Below are 27923 nucleotides of genomic sequence, written 5' to 3' on the forward strand. Positions count from 1 at the left end.
TATTCAAAACGAACAAAACAATGCTTAAGCCAGCTTCAAGTGTTTACATATGCTTGGCACAGCAGAAACTGTACCTCTGGTAGGAAATTCAGCATCTAATGCCCTATTTCAGCATTTCTTCCTCATTGCTTATAGTGGGTCTTAAAGTATTGTTAGAAATGCTTCGAAACTTGCATTATGAGTTCACTTTGAGAGGACGAAAAGGAGTAAAGATAATATACAAAAAAAGATCGATTGTATGGAAATTGCGGTGAAATGAAAAACTCCTTAGTAGACAAATTTACTAGGTCAAAAATTGATGTCATTGAATTTTCTATAATATTCAATGAACTATTAAAAGTAGAATTACAAATAATGTATTTAATGAATCCACAGAATGACTTTATTTAATGACAAATGCGAGTATTTGTCAACAACTATTGTTATTCATCCAATTCGAAATAGGCGATTCTTTTTAAATGGTGTTCAAATAACTAGATATTCATGATTAAAAAAGAAACTATTCCTCTCAAAACATAAAATTAAGCATGTGCATTGTATTATATAGTAAGCAAACAGCTAAAATTCAGAATTATAATTTTTATTACTAGAATTTCAATCTTTATAACAGATAATGATTTCGATGTCATTAATTATTGGAAAATAATTCCGAGACTATGATTGCTTGTTTAATAATAAATTCATTCAAAGTAATTAGAAAAAATTCTTTAAATTTGAAATATAAATATGAATTAACTATATGAATACTATGCATTCAAAAATATATTCACAAAAATTTTTAGGCAGCGAAATTTCTTCGCAATCGTTTATTCAAACAACATTTAAAAAATCTAGATTAAAATATATATTCAAGATCGTATCTATTGACGTCATAATTAATGAAAATTTCCTAGTCAAAAAAGAAAGTAATTATTGATTATTATATAGTACACAATCGAGTATCCGGTTCGCGACCAACAGGCTTCCGCGTATTATCCGGCTTAGTTCTCTTTTATTGTGATTGAATGAGGAAGTCTATTAAGTCCTCTATTAAGGACTTTTGAAAAACCTAAAAATTTTTAACTCTTATCCTTAGGGTTACCTTTTCATATCTGTGTAATCAATTTTCAGTGAAAATTAAAATAATTTTGAGCCAATTTTTTAAAGAATCGGGCCTACGATTCACATTAATGTTTCCTACATTTAAGTTAGACAATACATAATTTATATTAAAATGTGAATAGTTCATATGCGTTAATTTACTTTTTCTCTAATTCCTGAAACGTGCAGTGCAGTGCAGTATATAAACTACCAGTATAGAGCCTTCTGTTTTAACTCGACATGTTACCAGCAACTGCTATGATTCAATGGGCCACGGCTGTGTTCACATTCTGCGTTGCTTAAGATAAATGGAGGGCATAGAACTATCAATAAGAAATGAGAAAATATGTGTTATAACAGAGAGTTTTGCTATAAAAACCTTGTCTTCTGGTATTGAAGGGCAAACAAACAAATTCTTAGAACTTAGGCCTTTTTTTTTTTTTTTTTTTTTTTTTGTTAATCCGGCCAGTCCTTCCGCCACTTTAGGCCGGGTACTCGGGAGTGTACTGTACTTTGTTTCAGCCCAACGCATAAAACTTATTCTCGAAAAAGGACTGAATGCATCAGAATAACAATTGAATTTGAAATGGATACCGAGAATGAAAAATTTAATAATTTAAACAATTTAATAACTTAAGTTCTTTCAATTTTTGTTAGTGTATATAATGCATGGATTTAAATTCCATAATATACTGCCAAGAAATTATAATTGCTTCTTTGAACAGTGTAAGATTGATAATAAATTTTAAAATTCAATTGGGTTATTTTGGCGCATCGGACATATGAGAATTATTCAATACCTTCTACAGCTTACTAGCTATCTTAATCCTTTTATTTTCAATGATGAATTTGATTCGTTCGTCAAATTATCGAGATTAGAACTGAAAGTTGTAATTAAGTCATTAGAAACCATCAATTTAATAAAAAGCAATCGAATGAATATATTGATACGAATTGCCTTAGGCTCTTGTGTAGATCATAATAAATTCTCCAAATAGAATGCAGCATCGACTATGAAGGTAAAAGAATTTCAGTCAACAAACGGTTAAAGTCATTATTTAAGCCTCGAAATAACAGGATAAAGGCAGTGTAGAAGTGAAACATATTTGACATTAGCAAGAATCTTCCCTGGGGATTGTTTATAAAATCAAAAAAGCAGGTCAGAATCACTTTCGGTTTTGTGCTCCAAGCCATTTCGGATAGGTAGTAAGTAGTGGAGAATTGTTCTCCATAGAGGTGCCTCATAAAAACAAAATGTTTTAATTTTTATTTGAGGTTAAAAAGTTAAGACTATTCTTTTATGAAATGCTAGTCATTAACATGCATAATGATATGAAAGTATGGACAATGTTTAAACACAAGTATTTAAATATTGCAGAATACAAATAAAACATTTAAAATTATAACGATAAGATAATTTTGAGTAAATAATTATGCGAGTTTTGAAACAAGTTCATTTTATTATACAGGATGAGTACAAATAACGGACCCGATTTTTAAAAAATCATTATTTCGGAACTACTATATATATTACAATAAATAATAAATGAATTTAAAGAGTAATATACCAAGTTTTTTTCGGTTACAAATGTCCGATGTGTGACCCTCTTGTTACATGGCATACATCCAATCTTTAATCTAGTTCGTTCCAAATATTTTGTAACATAACTCTGTCAATGGTTCCGAATGCTGTACAAATGCGTTCTTTAAGTTCTGGCAGTGTTTTCGGCATTGGTGGTACCTAAACAATGTCTCAATTATTTCTTTTTGTGGGGCCATGTTGAAGATAAGACAAAACAAAATGCTACAAAATGTTTGGAACAAACTGGATTATAGATTGGACGTATGCTGTGTAACAAGAGGGCGACACATCGGACAGTTTTAACTAAAAAACTTGGTATATTTCTCTTTAAATTCATGTATTACTTATTGCAATACGTGCAATAGTTTCAAAAATACGGTTTTTTAAAAATCGGATCCATTATTTGTATTCACCTGGTATAATGATGTGCTAATATTTAAAAAAAAATTTCAGGAAGCATAAAAATCATTTTATTCTTTTGGCTGATTAATTTCAACTTTTCGAATTAATATTCTCGATTGAGACTTGGTCAAAAGTCAATCGCACGTTTACAACAAAGACGACTTTATAAATATAATGGCGATTCATTTGCATAAAATAAATTACTCTATTTCAAGTTCTTTTATATTCTTATAAAAAGCAGAATTTCCTTTTAAGGAAATTTTCTGGAATAAAATTACACATCTAAAATTAAAAAAGATAGTAAAAGATACACGGAAAGAGAATAGAATTAAAATTTTGTAACCTATTTTCGAAATATTTTTTCTCCACATTATAAACTAGACGTAAAATACTTCAATACTATGATTTTTTTTTAAATTAGAACTAATTTATCAAATGAATTACCTTGAGTTTGATGCGATTGCAAATATGAACTTCAATGCAAAGTTCAAATACTGTTTCCCCCAAACCAGTATTTCATTGGGAAGGCAGACAAGAGAAGTAGGTGTTTTTTTTCCCCAAAGGAAAAAACTGAGTTTGATTAACACTTCGCTTATATTCGACTGAATACCGAGAGCTTCAAAAGTCAGACTGATAATTTGAATATTTAATGAACAAAACAAGCAGTATAGTTCAAAATGAAATGGACACATGAAGATTCTGACCAGATGTTAATATCATGGTTTTCAAGAGGCCAATCCTTCGAGAATACAGCGGTGATCGCAAAAGAAACTAAAAAGAATCAGTTCACGGACATTACAGAACACGTTGAGGACATTCTTCAACCTTATTCGTGAGATGAGGAAAAGCAACATTAAAACTATTATCTGTACGCATTTTAGTTTTATCAAACAAGTAGGTTCAATTCATCGCCTTGCCCCGATTGGTTTTTACCTTTGAAAAGAAACAAGATTATTTTTATCTTTTGCTTTATAAATTTAGATATTAACAGCTTCACAAATCATTTTATTTATAGATCTTTTCATTCCTGCATGTAAAGAATCTCGCAGTAATTTTTCATAATCTATGAAATGTTTTGTGTTAAAAATAGTTCTTCAAGAAAACAAATTGTTTTCCATAAATTTTCGGAATTACCTAATAACTACTGGAGCAAAACAACTGCTTTTTTTATGATGCAAATGAAGGCATATTTCAACTATGATCTTCCATATTGTATAGTTTTATTAGTTATATAAAAAAGGGAAACAGTGCATAATTATTCAATCCAACATACAAGATCTGATTGTTTTGAATTTGCTAAGAATATTTATTAGATAACATTAAATTAAAGATATATATCAGAATAACATATTATATAATATTAAATATATTAGATAACATCTGAATGAGAGGAACCCACAAATTAGTTCGAAGACTATTAAGATTGTAGGTCTTATTTTAATTTTTATGAAATCCATTCCTATGTATCGCAAATGGCAATAGATTTTGTAACTGCAAGCAAAATAGCCATTTTGAGTAGCTTATTCATTACTCTCACTATATACAGTTAAAAAATATATACTGCAGAAAAAATGTAATAAAAATATATTCAAAGAGGAATAAAGTTTAAGAATTTATGTCTATGGTCATTACCTATGAGGACATCACAAATGAGATTCAACCAATATTTTACTTCGAGCTTATGATCAAACCCTTTATTGACGAAGCATGCAGCAAGAAACCAATATCTTAAAAAAACATATTGCGCAGAAAAATCACATTTTCATATTCTGAATATCAAAACTAAGAAAAATATTCCAGTTAAAGAAAGATATATATTTTCAAAAGTATATTTCATAGACAAAATCGCATGTAATTGTTTGTTTCAGCTTTTTGAGACGACCACTTTTAGATGGTCTATCTTACTAAGTGGTGAGAAGTGGAAAGATATTCGCATTTCCGGAATTTATTGTTAAAAGTAAACATCTCTTTTCATCTTTCCTCTCGCCCCCTATTTTGTCGAATTAAACCCATCCTAACGCAAGCGCGAAAGCGCGGAGGGTTTTAGAATCCGTTGGTAAACAATATTTCAAAATCAGATATTTATGGAAATAGAACAACTAATTTTCTTTATCTGGGGCAAGTTTAAAAACCGAGACCACAAAGCATTTTAAGTATTACACATTAAGTGTCAAATGCCATCCTAATTAAATCCGATATGAAATTCTAATAGCAAAAGCATGAGCTTTTGACCTTAACTTGTTATTCACAATTTCTTGGTAGCAGCTAACTAATAGTAGTAAAGTTGTTCGACGAACTTTTCTGTCACATTCTTACAGCATTTTAATCATTTAAAGATGATCTGTTTATCCTAATGGGTTTCGTGACACTTCATTTGCATGGTGTTTGAGATATAGCTGACCTAGCCTCGGTGGTACAAGACGTCCTTGTCTATTATTCTTATTGATAGGCTGAGGCGTGAGGTCGGTTCCTGCTACGAGGAACAATAAACCAGAATTGTTAAATGATAATTCTTTAGAATAATTAAAAACAAACGTTATCATTTAGCACAGATCTATACGAGTTCATGAACAGACTAGTCTTGCAATATTTGCCTTTCAGTAATACGATCAGCAATTTTGGAAATATTTATCGTTAATATTATTGCAAGTGATTTTCTTTTAATTATAAATAGGTGCAAAATATATGTATTCCATTAAAATAGATCAAAACAGAAAATTGAAAAACAAAGTTGTTTGTTGAAAATGTTCAACGAAATAATACTAGATTTAAAAAATGACATCAATCTACAATAAAGTTTCAAGATCAAAATGAATATGTATTATTTAAAACAATATTGAATTCAATGGTATAATCTTGATAAGAAAAAAAAATAGTGGATTTTCATTGTAATTCAAAAAACTAATATCAATTTTTGGAAGTAGGGATGTATTTAAATTTCAATATGTCTTTTCATTATTGGTGAAGATATTTATTGAATTCTGTTTATGAGAAGCCCATTCATTGCATTCGATTTTTTTTTATACTTCTTCAATAAAACATAGAAACAAGCGAAAAGCATTGCCATTGAAATACTTTTGACCAAGAGAGGAAATTTTTTCTTTTAACATTTCCAAAAAAAAATGTTATCGAATCCTCGTCCATTGTAGCAAATCTCCAAACAAGACAGAAAAACAGTTTTAAAAATATACTCCGACTAATTAAAAAATGTTTTGAATAAAGAACTGTTGCGGTTGTCTAACATCATTAAACCGTTTTAAATAACACAATCTCGTTCATGTGATTGCTGTGAATGTTAGAAAAACTAAAACACCCAAATTCAGTCAAACTTTAAAAAAGAAAATACAAAACCGGAATGCCTCGTCCTGACACATCTGGAAAACAAGACACTGGAAATAAATAGCAGTATCAAAGATACTTGAAGTGCTAATTGACTGCTTCTTAAAAGTTCTTAAGCATTTTTAAGTGACTGGACCAGGTCAAATCATTCACAGATCGTATTACAGATATCTTGAGCCACATCCTTTGTTTCAATAGGAGATTTACCTCGATTATTTCTGTTTTTCTCACGTATTTTGAGCCTAACTTCAAATCTTTAACCACCGACCATTATTTTCCTTGCTTTAAATAGAAATCGCTTAAATCAAAACGTCCATTTAACTACTTTGCCCGGAGGCAGATTATTTGGCGATTTTTTTTAAACGAATTGGCTGGAAACAATTATCTGATAACCCGGCCCGATTTAAAAATTATTCTAAAATATGTTGCTTCAATTCAAAGTAGATTAATATCTTGAGGCTTTCAGCTTCGGATTTCGTTGAAATTTGGCTAAGTGCGGTTTCCAAAGCTTTACTTTTGTAAAATTGTATTTTAAATTAAATATTGTTTTATGGAGCTAGAGCTAAAGTAAAAGAAAATCCAATGCTCAAATACACATCTTTTGTAAGTTTCATATGGATAATTTAATAACTGCTAACAATTAGAAGCTATATTTATCAAAAAGCTATTTATTGCAAGTTTAATATAATCGAATGTAATCTAAATATAAATCACTTTTTGTAATAAGATTACTGTTAATTTTTATTTTCGATATAGTTAAAAACTTAGTTATAAAATTTCTGCATTTTAAAAGCATGTTATCGGGTATTTTCATATTTTCAAATGCAATTCTGCAATAAGTTTGTTATAAAAATATGAAAAGGTTACTGCAAATAGGTTGAATTAAACTGATTTCTTTTATCATGTATTAACCCTTAAATGCATGATTATTTGTTCTGAATAAAAAAAAATCTATTATAGGAAAATAGTCATCGGTTACGTCAAAAATAAAATAAAAGTCCAGGTAATAATATCGCATTTTTGAAAAAAATTGAATGTAGACTTTTGACTACATACAAGCTAAATTTTTGGAAATACTGTACCTAATATAATTTTCAAATACAGCATCAAATATTGATATTTCTCATCTGTTGTCAGATAAGCTAATTTTAAAATTAGATCGCTCCTTTATAGGGAACTCGATAATAGAAACTATCTCTTCAGGTAACACACTGAACTTCACCATTTATCACATTCAAATGTAAAAAAAACGATATAACTTAACCGCCAAAAGTAATGTTAACTTTTTTTTTTCACACATGGTTATCTACGTGCGCTCAGAAACGGACACACTCATGAGTTTAATAAAATTAAGTGGAACTGGATGTAGACAGTTGGCAACAATATACATTTAAGGGTTAATATCCACTTTTATAATATTTAATACATTTTTTACTCCTATTTCAAGACTGGCGTAGTCTTATCTTCTGCTGTATGGGATTATTTTCTGTTTGCATTTCATGAATTAACACTTGATCCATGGCATAAAGACCGAGAAAACAAACCATCGTTGAAATTTCTAGTTATTTATATTGCTTAACTTGACAGAGAAAGTAGGAACTAACCAAGAATCTTACATTCACATTTTATTCTGTAAATGAATCAATGCTTGAAATAGTTCGCCAAACACTCACTAAAGCACCATTTTCAATGCCAAGAACTAAGTTAAATGTTAAACAACTTCCATAGAAAAAACTTATTTGAAATTTGATACATGTTTAGATAAATTTTTTTTCATATCTAAATTAAACAAGAAACATTAAAAAGTCTCGCGTCTTATAAGAAATTTATAGGATACGCGTTAATTATTTCTTGAAATCCGAAATGCAAAAACTACAAATTTCTAAATCTTCTTACTAAATCGAAAAATTCAGAATAATATTTCGTACACGAATGAATCTTTACACATATTCATATTTATTATAAGCAGAGAAGAATATTTTTATTATACTCAATTATTTTTGAAAAAAAAAACAATTGTTTTATCGCCAAATTATGTTGCATTGCTAAACTTTCAGAAATACAATATAAGTGATTAAATAAAATTGGCTTTGGTGAATTTTAAATAAAAACTGCTTTTGATTTTTTTTTTCATTTTGAAAATTATCTTTAAATGTAAAAAAATGCTGAAAGATTTTTTTTTATAGAAATTATATACATTCTGGTCTTGAAATTTTCCCCCAAAGCTTTAAAAGAACATGAGCCAAAAATAACTTAAAATAATCAAAGACGTAAAATTGTCACTATATAAATACCTAAAAAAAATTTCGAAACCCCTAACGATTTATATAAGTAATTTATTGTATATATTAAATAAACGGGTCGACTTGAAATCTCGCATTTTAATTTCCTTTATGGAACATAATATTGTAGCAATTTTATGACTTCCTTTTTACTTGAGAAGCAACAAGAAAATGAAATTTTAAAAAATGAATGTGATGGGTAACCATAATTAGGATATTTAGGTCCTACGATTTACTGAGATTTCAAAATCAGGAGAAAGATTATAATAACCGTTTGAGAAAATACTAATTCCATACTTTTTTTTCCTTTTCTTTTTCTTTTTTATTGACAGATTTAATTGATTTACAGAAATATCAAAACTGATTTTAAAAGAAAAAAAAATTCCTTCTTAACGAATGGAGAAAATAATACAAAAGCCGCCATGTATTGTCGAAAATTACCTTGACTTCCTACCTAATCTCTTCTACTTGTATTCTTCCTTTGATTAATAGATGACAAATTAGTTAATTTGAATTGAATGTAAAGTTGCTTGTTGCTACAAAATTTCTATTCTCCCATTTGAATATAGAATCAAATGAAAGAAGTATTAACATTCAAGGAAACAAATTTTATTACTTTATTCATAGCATATTTTTTGTTTGCATCTTACTCCGATGAAGGAAATGAAAAGTAAGAAATAGAGAATAAAAAACGCCCAAATTAGAATAGTCCTCAAGCGATTCGTTTCAAGAATTTAAAAATGATGCTTTTAAAGAATCGCTAAAAAATGCAATAGGAATTATTTTTGAATTGCAGATGTTTAGATGAAAAATGAAAACTTTCTTTAGAATAAATTAAAACTGGGAACTTTCAGAAAATAATTTGAAACATTCTTGTATTCTGCATTTAGCTTGCTGCTCTGATCATGATCAAAATTGTTTCATACGATACATCCACTAGTCCAAATTTAGTACATACGAACAAATTAGTTGTTTATTCTTTAGAAAAACTGAAAACCACTTTTAGTTGGACGTATTATCTATCGAAAAGACATTTAATATTATTTGTCTAATATATCTTGTACCAGAATTTTCAGATTTTCTTACATTTATAAACGTTTTGTAATCCTAAAGTTCCGTACATAAACGAATATACTATATTTTGTCGGAGTTGAGCATTCAATTGAACTAGTTAATTATTTAATTGTATTCGGGCTTGAAATATTAAGCAATTATACTTCAATCAGTACCAGGAATTACCGAAAATACTTCACTATTTTAGTTTGAAGATCCATCAAATTTTCAAGTATATTTAACTATTAATATTAACTCAATGACTAGAATCCTAGTTAAAACCGGTTAGGTGCATTAAATCGTAAAACTACAGTTAATCACCGATCTCGTCATACTGTAGTTTATCACCGATTCGTTGCCACTATTTCTGTAAAATTTAGTTTGCACTAATTTAAATTAGAGTCGCATTTCGAATTTCAATTAAAGCGGCATATTTGAAATTTCCGTCATTAACAGTTTTGATCTATAAGGATAAGTAAAATCACTAAATTACATAATAAAAATAACAATTAAAGATGAAATATTTCTTAATTTTTATTTAAAAATAAACTGGAAATAGATGCATATTACGATAAGTACTTCGATAATCAGAGCAGAGTTAATAATACGAGTTAAATGATTAACGGCGCATTCTCTTAAAGAAAAAAAAGTAATCGTAATATGAGATATGTTCGATTAAATTACACAGAGGAGAGATTGTAAAACAAATTTGTTGAAAGTCTAAAAAGGGTACAATTAAGAAACATTCCCGATAAGAAGTGTCTGGATGTTAAATCTATGTCTAGACATTAAAAGACGGATCATGATGGATGTAACAAAAACAAAAGAATTTCAAACTTCAACACACTTCCCAATCAATTATTTCTTTAAACTAAAGTAACTTTTGCTGCTTTCTATAGAAGGCAACTGTATCGATTCATTATCTTAGAAAATAACCCCAGGTGTCCGAAAAGCAGCATCAAAACCCAAACCGGCGTAACAAAGACCAATCTTGACTGGAGCACAAAAAAAAAAAAAAAAAAAAAAATGGCAAGACTTGAAGAAAAGAGTAGGTGCATTAATCCATCGCTGGGAGAAACACAATGGAGAGACGAAGTATTATAAATGCTTGAGCGATAGATAGATAACCTTGCAAAAATGATTTTGGTTATTTTTGACCTAGTAAGAAGCACTCGGGGAGTCCGAAAAGATCATTGTACGAGGAAACCTGATCAAGGCTGTGTCTGTGGGTTTATTCGCTTCCGCTTCGCTGTCTGACGGCGAGTTCTTGTTTCAATAGTGATTATTTTTAATAATTGTACGAGACCGAAACTAAAAGGTGGAGCGTCTTTAGAAATCTTCTTGGGGAAAAAAATGCGGTTCTGATTACCGCTTTTTTTTTATCTCTTCCATGATAAATGGAAGCGGTTTTAAGGTAAATCGAACATCTTGACTGGATGTATATTCGTTTTTTTTTCCTTAGGCAATGATATAAATCCAAGAATATATCTAGTTTATTTAACTGCCTGAAAGTGGGTAATTCTTTAAAGTAGTGTAAATATTCTCGTTTAAATCTGAAATCATTTATGGGTAATAAAAATGAATAAGCATGATGTGGGGCGCATCTTAATGTCTAAATCAAAATTAACACTAATTAATTACATTTTCTAATTTACCTTTTTGCCGTTTTCACCTGTCCTCAAAGATTTCTGTTTCCCCTCTGTTTTTTGCCGCATTAGAACAAACAAAAATAAAAAATAAAAATATTTACAAAGCGTTTTAAACGTTTAAAAGTTGTAAAATGTAGAAGAACGCTGGAAGCGTGTTACGGCCACCCTGCAAAAGTTTCGCTTGAATTCTCTAGAGGTGTTAAGGACTACGAAGAGTTTAAATTATAATTTCAGACACTTCATGATTTTTCAGAAGAATTCAATTTTAAAATGTCATTTGAATTATTCTTATTTAAATTGATGTATAGTATTAATCTTATAATCTTTTCAATAATGGTAAATAGAAGGAAATATGTAAATCATTCGAAACCATTTAATTATAACTTTATCTGGAAGTACCAACAAAAGGTTTGATAAACGTTGAGGAAAGTCAACGATGCGTGCATAAAAGCGCTAAGACTTCGAGAAGGCATCACGGTGCTCCAATAAGACAAATTTTTCATCACTAAAATAGTGATGTCACGTAATTAAATTCATTTTTATGTATTTATTTGAAAGTTAATACGTATTCAGTAATAAGAAAATGTCTCTTACTCACTATGAAGAAGCATTGAGAAGAACTATATAAAACCGCGTTTAGATGACGAAAACACCTATATTGGTACACTTCTCTGAATTTATACACCAGTCCAAACGGAAAATGTTTGACCCTAACTAATTTAACATCCCCATGTCCACCTACATTGTAGATTTTCAACGTTACTGTTTCTCAAATGTATGCCCTTTCGGGTAATAAATCGAAATTCTTCGACCAACATAAAGCGGCTTTTAAAATAAAAGATTTTTTAAATTCTATTTTTTTCTCTCTTTAATACGCAGGAGTTTTTTTTTTTTTTTCATAAATAAGGTGCAAAAAGTAAAAAAACTTGCATCTTACGTATGTACTTATATAATGCATAGATTCTTTTAGCGAAATGGGAAAAAAAGTTTTCTTTGAATAAAAATACCAAAATTTTCGATACTTTCCCCCATTGACGTTTCATTTTATAAAAATAAAAAACAAACGACACTACATTTTATTAGTTGAATTTAAAAAGTAGCAACCAGGTGTAACTTAAATCTTTTCACACAGCAACCAATCAAATATACGATACAGTTTTGAACTTTTAATATTAACTAATTTTGATTTTTTTAATGGCAATATTATGCAACATATTTTTGATTAAAGTGCATTTTTGAAGGTTCAACACTAAATTCTGGCATTATGAAATGATAGCCTTTGTTGTTAAATATCCCAATTTGTCCATTTCAATACTAATAATTCAACTCTAAATACGGACAAAATAAAATTTTAAAGTATTTAATTTCTGTTTAGATTTTGTAATCTATAATAATTTGGAAACTATTATATATGGATTCTCTTTTAGATGATTATCTCATACATATTCATATCCCTTTGTAATAATAATCCTGAATCTCCAAAATTTTGTTAAGAATATTAATTGAAAAAATCGTAAATGCATTCTACAGGCATCGAAATCAATGTCTGAAGTGAAAAAATACAACATATATATTTCGAATAGCATTTCGAATACTAGGTTATTTTGTTTCTGCCTTTTAAGATACAGCTTCACGATATATCGCTGTATTGAACAGAAATACTGATAAAAAATTACATTCATTTTCTTTCCTCGGAAAAATAATTCATAATATTGATAGATAATTAAAAAAAATGTCTCCTTTCGCATTTCATTGATGAAAAAGTATGAATGGCTCACCCGTTTTTTAAAAGGTTAATACCGTCTGCAAGAACATTTTTAGAAGGATCTAAATTCTTTGGAATAAAACTCCAACCATTCACTGAGCGGTTCTAGCCCATTCTTCTTTCCGTCCATTATATGAAATCTGGTTTTAAAAAAATCGTCTGCAAACTTTATTATTTAAATAAAAGAAAACTTTTTTTCAGCTGGCAGATTCCAAACAAGTAAATAAAATTCGAATATGGAAGAGCGGATCCAGAAGTTCGTACAAAACAATGCATGAATATTTTTAAGATTTCTTTTTATTACCAAGAATAAGAAATGAAAATTTGATGAAATGCAGTGCTTCTCACGAATTGTGGCCTTTCTTTTCTCCAAAGAAATAAAGTAACTTGAAGAAATTCTTTTTTGTGTGTCATCGGCGTCGCTCTTAAGGTGCCTACAGGTCAGTGCCATCTTACTACAATCATTAATGTTTGTTCATTTCTCTGTCAGAACGCAAAACCAAGTTTTTGCCTCCCGGCTGCGTGCTTAAAAACACTTTGAGCTGACTTTGATATAGATACCCTTTCGTTAATACCCGGAAATAAGGTTTTGTTGATTTAATGTAATATACCACCCGCAAACCATACAATACACATTCTGGTTAACGAAAAAGAAAAAATATACAACAATAATAAATGACCGTTACATATCTGGATATGGAAATTGAATTTAGATTCAAAATAGGAAAACAAAGATTTCCGAAAAGAATGTTTTCATTCTTTTAGGTAATTAATTTTAAAAGAAATCTCTTCCTATTTTCATTTATTTATCTTTCATTTTAAACCAAAAATTAAAATACTAACTTTGCACCATTAAGCTACCAGTTTTTTCATCTCAAAGAACATTATTTACATTTTTCTATGGTTGTTCAACTCTTTGTAATTTTCAGTTATAGAATGGATTCGAAAACAATTAAAATCTATTTTATAGTTTCTGGGAGACGAAATTTTTTCGATCGAACTTCTTGCAAAGTTTCATCGTTTTTAATTCAATTTTGAGCGTTTTAATTCTCGTTGTTTCATCTATGCGTAAAAGCTCATAAATTTTCGAAATATTTAATACATATTAGATTCAGATTGGTTTTGAAACTATAATTATAATTTGAAACAATCTATTAGAAAAATTTATTATATTTTATACTTATTTTACATTAGCAAAAGAAATAACTACATTAACATTCGCATTTCATATTGCTAACAGTAACGTATAAATTGGTATTATTCGACATGTTTTCTTACTCCATTAAAAATATCAAAATCTATCAAAAGCAAGTTGAAACCTAAAATGTTCACCAATTTATGAATATTTATAAAGTTATTCCACTTTGAAGATATTTCAGTAAATGAAAACGATTTGTAAGTTACCGTGTCTATATAACAATTTAAATATGTAATACTATTTGCAGATTCTGTGACAGGCATGCAAAAAGTGATATAATTTTATAGTTACAATTTAATAATTCTTCAATATTTTTATTATTTATATTCAACAGGGAAAGTAAAAAGTTTAATAATTAAGTAGGATTCAACATCATAGCTTCATTAAAAAATTAAACTAACGAGTTCATTCTAGTAATAATCCCATTAAATACTTTGCAATAAAAGACTAATCTATTATCCCATTTCTAATTTCAACACAAAAAAAAGTTGTTACGTACTTACAAATTGCAATATGAAAATACACTATCTTAAAGATGAATAAATACAAGATTTGAATACAAAATTTCACAGTTATTATTGAAATCAACGATAATCTACGCTAGTGGCATGCAACATACATATACAATTAAAATAAGAAAATTTTTTAATGCAAATTATATAAGAATATAAGTTCAAACCGTACGGATGAAAACGGGGAAAAACCAAAAAATTTAATTGATAACATCTTCTAACTTAATAAAACGTGAACTTCAACTGTGCACAAAAGAAAAAAATTCCATTTAATATAGCTTCAAGAAACCTTGTATAAGCGATTACTGTTGGCAGCCCATTGGATACGAAAAACACCGGCAAGGTTTTTCTGTACAAAACAAGTTATGTATGCAAAAGTGGAAATGATTGATTCAAGTACAAGAAGAAAAACGACAGCATTTAAATGAAGTTTACAATTCAAATGTGATTAATGAAACTGTTTATCAATTTTCGAGCATGATCATTTTATAAGAAGTGATAAAGCAGATAAATCTCGTTTTAATAAGAATAGCATTTATGTTAACTAGATTTGTTATTTTTTAAAACTATCAAGCGAAATTCTCTACAATATCATTAATAGTATGATTTATTGCATTAGTCCTTATGATTAAGATTCCTTCTTATGATTTATATATTATCATTGATTGTCAGTGTAAACAGTTTTGCAGAAAATTTTCGGACGCCTCTTTGCTTCTTTTGAGAACAATTTTTTAGAATTAAAAAATTGCGATTACTCTTTCTATTGTTAAAAATGAAGCTACAGTCGTATTAATGTCACTTATGTTAAAAAAAACAAAGTCGGCTTTAAATGAATTTTCTCAAGAAAAGAATCAGTTAAATGCTAAATATCTAGCATTATCTAGATTAGCATTCAGTTTTGCAACTATCGAGGAATAATAGTTAATTTTGAACTTGGTAAAGGAAGAAGACGGCAAATAAATTAGCAACTCGCTCCCTAAACTTCATATCCCTTATGAAGACTTTTAAACTAACCATTTTAAAGTGCCCAAATACAAGATATACATTCATGGATATTGGTTTCGAATCAATAGTTCTTTATACGTCAAACACAGACTTTACATCCCAATTAATTCTGAAACTTTTAAATCATAATAATTCCAAAATTTTTAAACATAATTCAATGAAAGTTTATCTGCATATTAGTTTATATCAATCAGGATTAATGCGAAACGTCTAGTCTGAATTGGATATCATAACACTGTATTGAATCTAAACAGCGTATATTATTTTCTTTAATTCGAACAACAAGAAAATCTATAAAAGTGTTAAGAAACAAATACGCTTCTGAAATTTCATGATTGTGGTTTTGAGTTTTTATCACTAAATTTATTTCATCAACAAAAATCAGATTTCTTTTACGAAAGTTTTTCGAAAATTTATCGAAAAAGTTTTATCACAAGGAACGTATTTCACAATTTTAATACAATAACATTAAGAAGTAGATACAGCATTTCTTCATATCTCTATAAAATATTGTCAATAATATTTTCTTGAAAAAAAAAGTATGAAAAAAGCATCCTGTAACAGATTGATCAATAATTGGAAAACCTCAAAAATTTCCAAGTTTTTGTTGAAAAAAATCAAATACTAAAGGGATTTTTTTTATTAAAAGAATGAGGCTCCTGTTCTTCTAAAAATGTAATCTTTAAATTACCGATAATTAGATCTAAAGTTAAAAACGAGAGAAAAATATTAGCTTCAACCGATCTGCTTCGATTTTACCCAAATTACATTCACGTAAACAGGCACGTGACGAAATTTCTAGATAGTGCCTTGAGAAAGATGCAACTCCACCCCTTTGCCTCTTCCAGGCAAGCAGCAAGATCTCTGGTTTCATATAAGCACTTTATTTAATATTACAATTTTATCTTTCAAAATATTTTTCAAATTTCCATTACAATATAGAAAATTTACTGTTGAAATGCTGCTTATAAGTTACAAAATTATGCACTTAAGATTTAAGTATTTTATTTTTTTAACTTCAATCTGGTTTTTAGGTTACAATTGGTCAATTTTTCATACTTCACAATAAATTAGCACGCAGTAAGAAAATAATTATTGACATATTTAATAATTTCTAAAAGTGAGATTTATACAAGAAAAATTTCTGTAGAAAAACATTGAATAACCACAAAATCAATTTTTTTAAATTGAAAATATTTTTAATGTCAATTTTTTTTTATCAAATACCATGCACATAAATTCACTGTATTTAGTATTTTAAGATGTTTTGACTACATAAAATTCTTATAGTTTCAAATCTATATTTCTGTTACAATTGAACTAAATATTATTATATTTAAAAATAATGCATATTATATATTATTTAAAATTCAATAACTAAATAATATTTTAAACTTGCTTGATCATCAAAACCGTATTCACATTTTGCAACATTTGAAAATTTATAGAACGAATTGATTTTTGACTGCATCTAAAATCAGCGTTTTATTTTAAAATGAATAAAATTTCTTTTGCAAAATTTAGAAAAGAAAAATACAATAAAATTTTACAAAAATCTTTTGCAAATATATTCTGTAAAAGAATCATTCAAATGAAATAAAACGAAACCAAAACTATACACAGAACAATATTAAAATTCAATATAACTTCTTGTCAATTTAAGTCAAAGACTGAAAAAAAAATAATATCCAAGCTGTCTTACCTTTCCCGTAGCATCCTTTTCTCTTAATACTTTCGTGCACGTTCTTTGTTTCTTTTAAAATTTTTCGCAATTGTTTACCTCCTCTGCGAAAACGCGCTAGTTCACTGGCCAGACTAGTGGCCATAACCGTACGAGCGGACGGCATTTTCACACGCTACTGCTATTCCCAAACATATTTTCCGCCATCCTTATAGCAGCGATCGCCGCGCTACCTGGCGGTGGAAACTCAAAGAAATTTCGATCAGAAGGCATCGGTTTAGTTCTGACCGGAATACTAATAACCTTCGACCCGAATCAAATCGATGATGAAATTTTTTTTTTTTTTCTCTTACCCCACTGTATCAAAGACGAAACTGCTTTTTACTTGTAGAATAAGATGCAGTCGTGTTGAAAATTTTGAAACATGAAAAGTAACTGTTAACTAAAAAGTCTTCGTAAATTGATCATGTGATATGTAAACATGATTTTCTACTTATTGATATTATCTTTTGACTAGGTGTCATGAAAATGTAACAGCTTTTTGGTTGTAGAATGAAAATCTTGCTAGTAATGTAAAGCATGAAACTGTCGTTAAATAATTCTGTACAAAGACGTAGCGCCATTTTGTTTATCATTTCAATTTGATTTTCTGTTTAATGATTTGATTTTTTTAATTCATTATTTGGAAGTGGAGGTAGTATTTTTGCTTGTAAAATGAGACAAAATTGTTCTGGTGTTGTAAAATATTGATAGCAATCACTTTCAAACAACAAATAATATTATTGAATAACTGATATATTACACATCAAAAACTGAAGAGAATTTCTCATCTGTAATTAATTTTTATGCAATAAAATACATTCAAATTAAAAGGTATTTTGCATAGCTCTGTGAGGATTGGCGTATTCCATAGCTGCATATTGCATTAATTTTTATATTGCAAAGCATATAAAAATATTGCATGAATTTTTGTATTGGTATATTGCTTTAATTTTTATGTAATAAAATGCATTTATATTAGAAGGTATTTTGCATAGCTCTGAGTTGTTTAGCTGATTATCGTTTATAATGCAACTTTTCAAAAGTTTTGTTATTATTATTATTTTTATCAATGAAAGGATGCAGAGCGAAAATGCATCGTTTAGTTTACTGTGGCAATATAGCTTTAAATTTGTTAAGAATTTTTAGCTGTTATATTCGTCAATGTCTACTAAGAAATTAATATATTTAGCAAATAATCCTAAAATGTCAGCGAATAAATATATTAATGGTTAAATGGCAAATTTGAAATTATTAGATTTTTTTGTTTGCAAAAATGATTTTGTTGAGTTTAATGCCTCTTATAATAACAGCTTCAAAATCACTTTGAAACAGATCTCGTCATTTTAAAGAGCAGTTAAATTATAAGGATATTATATTTGACCGTCCCTTCTTCATATTTCCGTATATCACAACAGCAAAAAGGTATCTTATCCTTGAATCAAATTCAGTATACATTTGGACTCACTTAAGTGATGGATAGTTTGTGGAAGTGGGTTTCGAACTGGAAACTCTCTAATTTCAATCCAGAGAGCTTGCCACCAGGTCACAACGGCCTATGAAAGAATTTACAGGGTAGAAACTCCATTTTATTCACATTCAAAATAAAATTAGATAACTTTTAAAATGAGAAACCAGAGAGGAATATTAGTGAAGATTTAAAATCAGTTCTCTAAATTAACAAATCTTTGTAATTGTTTTTGTTATTTTTTTCATAATGTTGATTTTTTTATTCATTTCTTCTTTTTTTTAATTCATTTCTCATTTTATGAGAGAAAGAAAGTAAAAAAAAGAGTAACCTAAATTCTTTTTTAATTTTTTTAACAAATCCAACTCTCTCTCATTTGCACTACATTTCAGGAGGATAAAAAAGCAGAATAAATCAAGTGTATATTCATGAAAAATTTTTACCTTTGAATTGATATAAAAAATATTTATCAAGTATTGATAAAATGAATAATTCTTTTATCTGGGATACCCATGAATATTTTTACTCAATTGTAGAAGATCATATATATATATATATATATATGATCTCTCTCTCTCTCTCTCTCTCACTCTATATATATATATATATATATATATATATATATATATATATATATATATATAGAGAGAGAGAGAGAGAGAGAGAGAGAGAGAGATTATATATATATAATCTTTACTCATATATTCTTGTGAAGCAATGTATCAGCCATGAGACATCATCACGCATTTCGCAAGTGTTATAATCGAAATAAAAAAATTATTAATTATTTTCTAAGTGTTTTTAAAAAACTTCTAATTCTAATTTTTTTACTCAAATACAAATTAAATAGGTTGATACCAAGCAAATACATGTTCGTCGATAAAAAAAATTGGAAGATTTTTTAAAAAATTTGCCTCCTTAATTGAGCCTTGGTTATTTGTTCTTTAATAGTTTGAGTGATTCGGCCCAGAGATTTAAATGAATCTCAAAGATTTAGAGCTCTTTTTCGAACCATTTCTGAAATTATGTCTGTTTTTTTATCCAAGTGTACTTAAATGCAATAATTAAAAATATGTTGAGATAAGTTAATGAAATTTGGTATATTGTCAAAACACCAATTATATAAATCTGTATGAAGCAAGCCCAAATCATTTATATGTAGACAGTTTATCTGATTATCGGTGTGAATCTGAACACCATAAGTCAAAAACAAATGTGCTAAACGAATGAAATTTATAATATGGACATTAAATCAAAATTCAATTAATTTTAGTTTTGTATAAAATTTTGGAATAATCCCTTGAGATAAAAATTTCTGATTAGACAAACAAGACAACTGGTTAGAATCCCTAGGATGCATTTCGTTAGACTTAAAAAAATACTATTACCTTAGTTGAAAGGTAATAAATTTGCAATTTTTTTTATGAATTTCAAAATATATAGCAAATACTTTCCTTTGTAATACTATTCCTTTGTTGTTGCTCAACATCCTATTTATTTCATTATATTTATTTATTACAGTATATATAAACACCTGTTTTCTTTTTAAATAATTTTCTATACACATGGTTAAATAATTTTGTGTACATATGTAGATGTCACTTTATCATAAGTCATAATGAATTTATAAATATATAGCTTTTCCACGAATAAAAAGAAAAAAAGAAATCCAAAATAAATAATTAACATAGTTATTAAGTTAAAATCATGTGAAACTAAACTGACCGAAACTGGAACATCATAATATCTACTCAAATCCGCCAATGATCTTTCACGTTCAGTTATATTAATTCCCGTTTTAAAGCTACACTAGGGCTATTTTGAGATATATCTCGTAATTTTGAATCGCGTTCAAATGACGAGAACGACACCGGAGCTGGAAACCCCCTCTCTTTCCACACCACCCTAGCGGGAGGATGCAATGATCTTTCAAGGATATCAGTTTATCTACCGACCCGTGTTTATGGGAATTCTAAAATCTAAACTCCGAGAGTTTCAAGTTCAAAATTCAATTGTAACAATTATTGCCATTTATTGCCTTTGCATGTTGAGGATCAAATGTCCTTTCTCAAGAAGAACAATGAAAGTTTAAGTGACGCCATCAGCATTTAACGTAGATCAGAAATACAAAAACAAATCTAAAATTGATAAATGATATTCGATGTATTATAGCATTAAATCTGGGAAATTGCACCACTTATTGATCTAGTCAATCTACGGGGAAATGTACTATTTCAAAACACATACTTGATTGTTTTCGCTATATGATAAAGCTTTGCAATGTCAGATGCTATAGAAAGAGTAAACTCCACGACACAACCCCATTATCAGCCTTTTTTAGACACAGCGTAATCAACCAGTTGATTCATCTAGAAATACCTTTTGTTGTCTTTTTTTTTTTTTAAAGTATATTTTCTTGAATTTTGTACTTGAACAACGGAAGATCTACGGGTTTATTCATCATGAACCATGACCAATATTTTTCAGAAATATTATCCATTGCTTTATTCATCTGACCTTTATAGTTTAGAGAAGTTATCTTCTACATGTTATCAGTAAATAAATTAACTGATTAAATATCGACGCGTGCCAGATACTATATTTACACAGGAAGTACCGACAGAAAACATACATCATACAAGTCTACGGGGAAGGGGAAGCTTTCATAAAATAACTAAAGAGCAAATGTTTAACATTGCATGAGATATGAATACTATACTTAAAAAAACTATAACCAATTTATGATATACCAATTATTAAAAACTATCTAATGAAGAAGTTTCCAAAATATTGGTTATTTCTTAACTTTGAAAGGAATTGTTATGATCTTATTCAAGTAATTAAAAATTATACATGAATAATTCAGAAGAAAAAAGATGCATTTAACGAAATATTTTGTTATTTTTTTAATGAAAGAATATCTTTATACAATTCTCAAATAAATAAAAGCATCCCAAAATTAACGCAAAATTTGAATTTTCCACCATTTGTGCAATAGTTTTAGCAATCCTGTTAAAAAACATTTGACAGCTGATAGCTTAGGGTAGTAAAAATGGAGAGTTACACGACAGAACAGCATGCCTTCAGTCTTGAACAATATTTCAAAAATAATGAAAGTCTGACTGTCACGATTTGAAAATTGCCTCCCCCCCCTAAATCGTGTGATTTAATACCATTGGATTCCTTTTTATGGGATTATTTGAAAGCAAAGGCCTATGCCAACAAGCTCAGAAGTACTCTTACTTTGAAGAAGGAAATTCAACACTGCATCAGTGAAATGCAGCCACATTTATATAAAATGACGGTGAAAAATTCAGAGAAGAGTACGAATGTGCCAGCAAAGCTGTTGAGACCATTTGCCCTATGTGTTATTCCATACATAGCCCTATCCTGTGTACGTTATGATTCAATAAAAATATAACAATTTAAAGGAAAAACTGTGTTTTTTATCCTACGTTAACACGTTGTTCTATTGCGTAACGCTCCGTTTTAACTAACAATAAATTATCAGCTGTCAAATGTTTTTCTTTTATAATACGGTTGCTAACACTTTACTGCAGGAATGGTGGCAAATTTCTAATCTTGCTTTAATTTTGAAACACCCTTTAATTAATTTTTAAGAAAAACATCTTTTATATATTCAGGAAGTACAGCCAGTGTTTCTGATACGACCATTTGGCAGCATTTCTTTAAACTCTTACCAAAACAACGCTCTTTTTTCTTGTAATAAAAATTAAGAAGTGATGCAGTCGGTTTGAATCAGTCTGATAAGCTATCCTTTGAAAGAGGAAAAGTGCATTTGCTGAGTTTTAAGGTAGTTGTTCTGATCTTGTAAGTTAAAGTTTTCTTACCCAGTTATTAAGTTGAAGGAATGTAATGATCCAATAAATCTGATAAGTCTTTTATTACCCTTCAATAATACGTGATAATTTTCTCAGAACATTTAACAGAACAGCTCTTAAATTAATTGAAGAGATTTCTTAAACCTAACTGTAAAGAAATAAGGTCACTTCTGACAGCAGCGCGTGTATGGTGCTATTCCTTTAAAAATTTCTTCCGCAAATTCTTATTCTGTCTTACCACATTCTGTTTTTTCGCAATATGTTCAATTTTTTTCTAATATTTGAAACTTTTGTAAAGTTTTAATATCTTGGAATTGATTTTATTTACATTTGAATTATAGTAAATAGAAATTATTAAATTTTCTTTATTTAAAAACTGAAGTTGCAATTTTTACTTACTTGAAATGAAACTCGATAAAAAATGCTTTATTGGGACCAATAAGAAATGGATTGAATTACATTTATTGACCCTATCACTTAAAAAAAATTCTAAAATTTATATTTATATCATATAACTTATTTTCGTTCTAAAAATAATTTCTTTTTAATGATTCGAACAGGCTTCACTTTTGAGTTGCGCGAACTCTTATTTTCCGACGTTGATTCTCCACGTGCGGAAAATGAAAATGCTTTCGCTGCAAAATTCCATTCTAAAGCTATAAAATTTCAAAATACTTTGATGGGCCTGTTTTTCCAATATTCTGCCTCCCCTTTCGAACTTTGTAAGTGCTTTGTCAGGATTCTAACGAAGAACTTTTTAAACACATCTTATATACTTATATAGAGAAGGAGAGAGGATATAATTACAATCAATACAACCACGATTATGACAATTTCAAAGTGGGTCGTTTTGATTGCAGATATAACTTTATAGTTCAAAAGATGTTATTTAATGACAAAATGCTAATATCATATTTTACCATCATTTTCTAAATTTGATTAACTTTTCTTTTTATAAAAATAGATAGGAAAATCTGCCGTTGGAAATGTTGTGGGAGATAGTAACAAAATTTTACTTGAAAATTTGAAGTCTGATTATCTTTATGCATATTTCAATTTTCAAAGATGTTGCAAAAGATCTTCAAAATCCATTATCCAAAGAAAGTATTTTACTTTTATATATACGAATGTGTAATGTTGCTCCCCAGCACAGTTAGTTCCACCTTAGGAAAGAGTTTTACGATTTACTCTACAGGATGCCCAGGTTTGGTGATGTATTTGGTGACTTCAAGAATATTGGCGATAGAACCAATAGGAAGCGAATTATGCTTAATTCTTCGAGAACTCTTTTTCCCTTGCACCGGAAACTATAAAAGAGCGGCTGTCTAAACCAAAGTCAATCGTATAGAGAATCGCATAGTTAGTCAGCGACGAATTAATTGGATCAGTCCAGCAAAGCGCAAGCGTTGACTGGAGATCAAGCGATTAGTGGATTGAGATGTGCGGCGAGTCTTGGAGACAAGTTTGAAACAACAATGAGTCGTGTTTTGAGTCGGCAGTTGAGCACAGTTAAAGCGAAGATACAGTGGAGAATAGCAGCGATTAGAAAGACTTTAGTGAATGTTATGTGGATTCTGACTTCCTGCTGAGTTCTGTCTGGCCGCTTTGTGTGCTGTTGTTTGTTTACTATCGATTACTACTTGCGGGCTGCTGTTTGTTGTAATTATTGCTGTTTTCTGCTTGTATAACTCTCGGCTGTGTGTTTGTCGTCTATATATTCATGTCTCTGTGCTAATAAGCGTTGTTATTTGTTATTGAAACCTGTTGGGCAGTTACATCGTAAACCCACTACAGGCGAACCCGCTCGAGTTTAGCGGAATTAATTTCCTTAATTATATGATACCCAGCCAATTCTTAAATGCTTGTAGCAAGTTTAAAGGATAGTATACATATATTCCTTTCCAAGTCCCTAAATTTTGAAAGTGAAACAAATTGTTGATTCAATACACATTAAAAAATTAAAATTTTAAAAAATCGCATTCATAATTATTATGATAAAAGAATGTGAATACCAGATTACTTGAGATGCCAAAAACTGTGACAATATCAGCATTATACATTTCAAAAAAATATTTAAAAAATTATGTATTTAAGAAATTTTAAAAACCTGGACTGAGAACAGATTGGACTTATATAGACTGAAAATATATTGAGAAATTAATAAGCATGTTCTTCTCTTATGTAATATATTTAAGAGCCTCTGAAGATGGAATTCAACTTGAATTTGGACTAAAGTATTTCAAAAATTGGATATAGTCTGAGATTATAACGAAAGCTCTGCACTTAGAACGTTCCATCAAAAAATAAATCTACTATTTTTTAGAGTACTTTGTTCCCGAATTTGATAGAATGCGAAGGGAATAGTATCTATTCAGGGAGGACGCTGGAAAGGAAAAGAAATGTTAAAATGGAACGATACAGAGATAGTATATAGTATGTATCATTAAGCGTAATTATGATCAGATATAAAAAACTGACTAACTTTTGATTTAAAAACTGAATTAAGAGAATCCTCTGGTTGACCACAAGGCCAAATCCGATCACAAAAACGTGCGTGATTTCAGCTTCTTATCGCCAGTTGTTACAAAGTGTTAAAATTTTAGTGTCTTGCATTGTTCTATTAGGATCTTTGATAGTACAAAATAATTACTGAACTTTTTTCCATTTTTTAGACACATCCTTCTGTTGAAGCTCCGAATCCTTATTAATCGCGGCTAGTGTATTGTAGTCATTTGGATGTATAAACCGGTCCCACATTGGGTATTAGTAATATCTTTAGGTATAACTTAAATTTAACCTTTTTTAATTAATTTCGAATTATATAACTATTAATCATCATTAAATAGCAAAAAGGTTTTTAACATAATATAGGCAAGTTTTAACATTTTTTTGAAAAATTTAATCAAAAAGCTTTAAAATAAATGCCTTTGATTATCTTTTTTGCATTTTTTTTAATTTCATTTACAAAGATTTACACAAATGAAGTTGAATAAAAATAAAATTTAAACTTTAAGGCAAAAATAGGTAAGGATGTTACTTCCGTATTTATTTACGAAAGAATTTAACATAATAATTTAAAATTCCTTTTTTTTGTTTAGCAGTTACTATTATCTTTCAAGCCTTATTTATGTATTAAAAACTTATGCTTGGGAAGAAAAATACGGTACAGCAGTAAATATTTTAAACCTTAGACTTATCATTTTTGGAAATTAGAAAAATATTTTAATTGGTGGTCATTCCTTCTTGTCTTTACAAACGATTGAAAATGAAGTTTTTAAATCCTTGTTAGCAGTAGTAAAAATTGGTACTTTTTATTTCTTTTCTGCGATGAGAGATACGGTTATTTTTTTTTTTTTTTCATCTGTCTTTCCCGTGAATGTAAAACAGTTCTCAAAGTCACACTATTACATCACTGATGGATTTAAATAATAGCAGAAAAATTAAATGAAATAAAATAAGTTAAAGATTATATTTATACACCGAATACAGCGGGAGTCTATCGTACGATTATGTATTTCAGACGTCTTTTTTAACGGCCATTTGAAACCAAAATTTGACCCGGAATTACACTTCCACCATATTGATGTGCCGGTGTCCTGGCATAGGGGTAGCATGTCTTCCTCGTGATCTGGGCGTCCCGGGTTTGAGTTCCGGTTCGGGCATTGTTGTTGCTCTGTGTGTGAATGTGCCCCCCTGTGCAAGCGAATGTGACGCATGAAGTAGCTATGTCGTACCTTTGGCCCTAGTTGGCGCTACTAAAAAAACAAGAGACACTCACTCGACTTAATTACTGACAGATAACTGTCGGCGGACTTGTAAAGTGTCATAAGTCAAAATATTGATGTTTATAAATAAAATGCCATTTAAATAAAAATAGCAATATATCGCTTTTTTTCAATGCAATGAAAAAAAAAAAAGGGAGAAAAGAATTGCTTTGTTCAGCACTTTTTATTAATAAACAAAAGATGTATGTTTTAAATCTGATTTTATCAGTATCCATCAGCAACTGGAGTAAACAAAGCTTTTTCGATAGAGCGTGCCGTTTTGTTTCTAACAACTCTTATAAAACAAACAACACTTAAGCCAAATTGCTCACGATACACAAAGTTATCAAATGATAAATTATGATAAAAAATAAGTATTATAAAAAAAGTATTTTGGATAAATAAATGTCCGTGCATCCTTCAGTTCCAGACAAAAGGGGGAGGATGAATGAGATTTTCCAACAGCAATAAAAATTATATATAAAAATGGGGTCAAAAAAATTTCTTGTTCAGACTTAATAGTAAATATTTTCATAATGATTAAATTACCTTTTCATTATATTTTATAAGCTTGTTTAATACAAGCATATAATAAAACACATTTTAATAACGGTATATGATTACAAAAGAAGGGATATAAAATAAGCAAATTATTTGAAAATCTAAGAATTAGAACAAACTTTGACCAGGATATCTTGGATATATAATTTTAGATAATTATCCTTTAAACTTCTTCTATATATTCTCTCTTATTTTCTGATCCATTCCCCACTTTTTATTTAATTAATTCTTCACGCGCTATGTAAAACTGCTGAATTCAGCAGGTGCTCACTCTCCGAGGGAAGAGATAAAAACTCTTAATGTTTACAATATTCCACGACAGATACCTAAATTTCCCTTTTCTAAGTCTATACGTATCAAAGAAATCCCTATCAAAATCTTATCGTAAAATCACTCAAGGGAAAAATTTTTGCCTCTTCGACATGGTTTCTCCTTTTTCATTGTGACACAAGAAAAAATTTTGTGTTAAATTAAGATCGAAATGAGGAAATTAATTAAGACTAAAATTAGTTTAAGAGATATCATTACACACAGATATATATATATATATATATATATATATATATATATATATATATATATATATATATATATATATATATATATATATTATAAAAAGAATTTGAATAGCTTGAAAGATTTTTATTCCTTCACTTGAAGCGCGTAAAAGTGCTGATTAAAGTAGTTTCGCAGAGTTTGTG

At 28.9% G+C, this 27923-nt stretch overlaps 1 protein-coding gene across 2 annotated transcripts in view; it reads right to left on the minus strand.

Moving 5' to 3' along the window:
- Window positions 1-27923, minus strand: part of LOC129961871 (dual serine/threonine and tyrosine protein kinase-like) — a 99458-nt gene that overhangs the window by 47534 nt on the left and 24001 nt on the right. The window contains exon 1 of one of the 2 annotated variants that reach the window (XM_056075486.1): window positions 17570-17721. The exons of the other annotated variant lie outside the window; for it this stretch is intronic. Within the exon in view, the coding sequence (XP_055931461.1) occupies window positions 17570-17714 (145 nt within the window). The 5' untranslated portion in view covers window positions 17715-17721. Of the gene's footprint in view, window positions 1-17569; window positions 17722-27923 lie in introns of those variants that run through there. 2 annotated transcript variants of the gene reach the window in all.

The sequence above is a fragment of the Argiope bruennichi genome, chromosome 2 (genome assembly GCF_947563725.1).
Source record: "Argiope bruennichi chromosome 2, qqArgBrue1.1, whole genome shotgun sequence".
NCBI classification, from domain to species: Eukaryota; Metazoa; Arthropoda; class Arachnida; order Araneae; family Araneidae; genus Argiope; species Argiope bruennichi.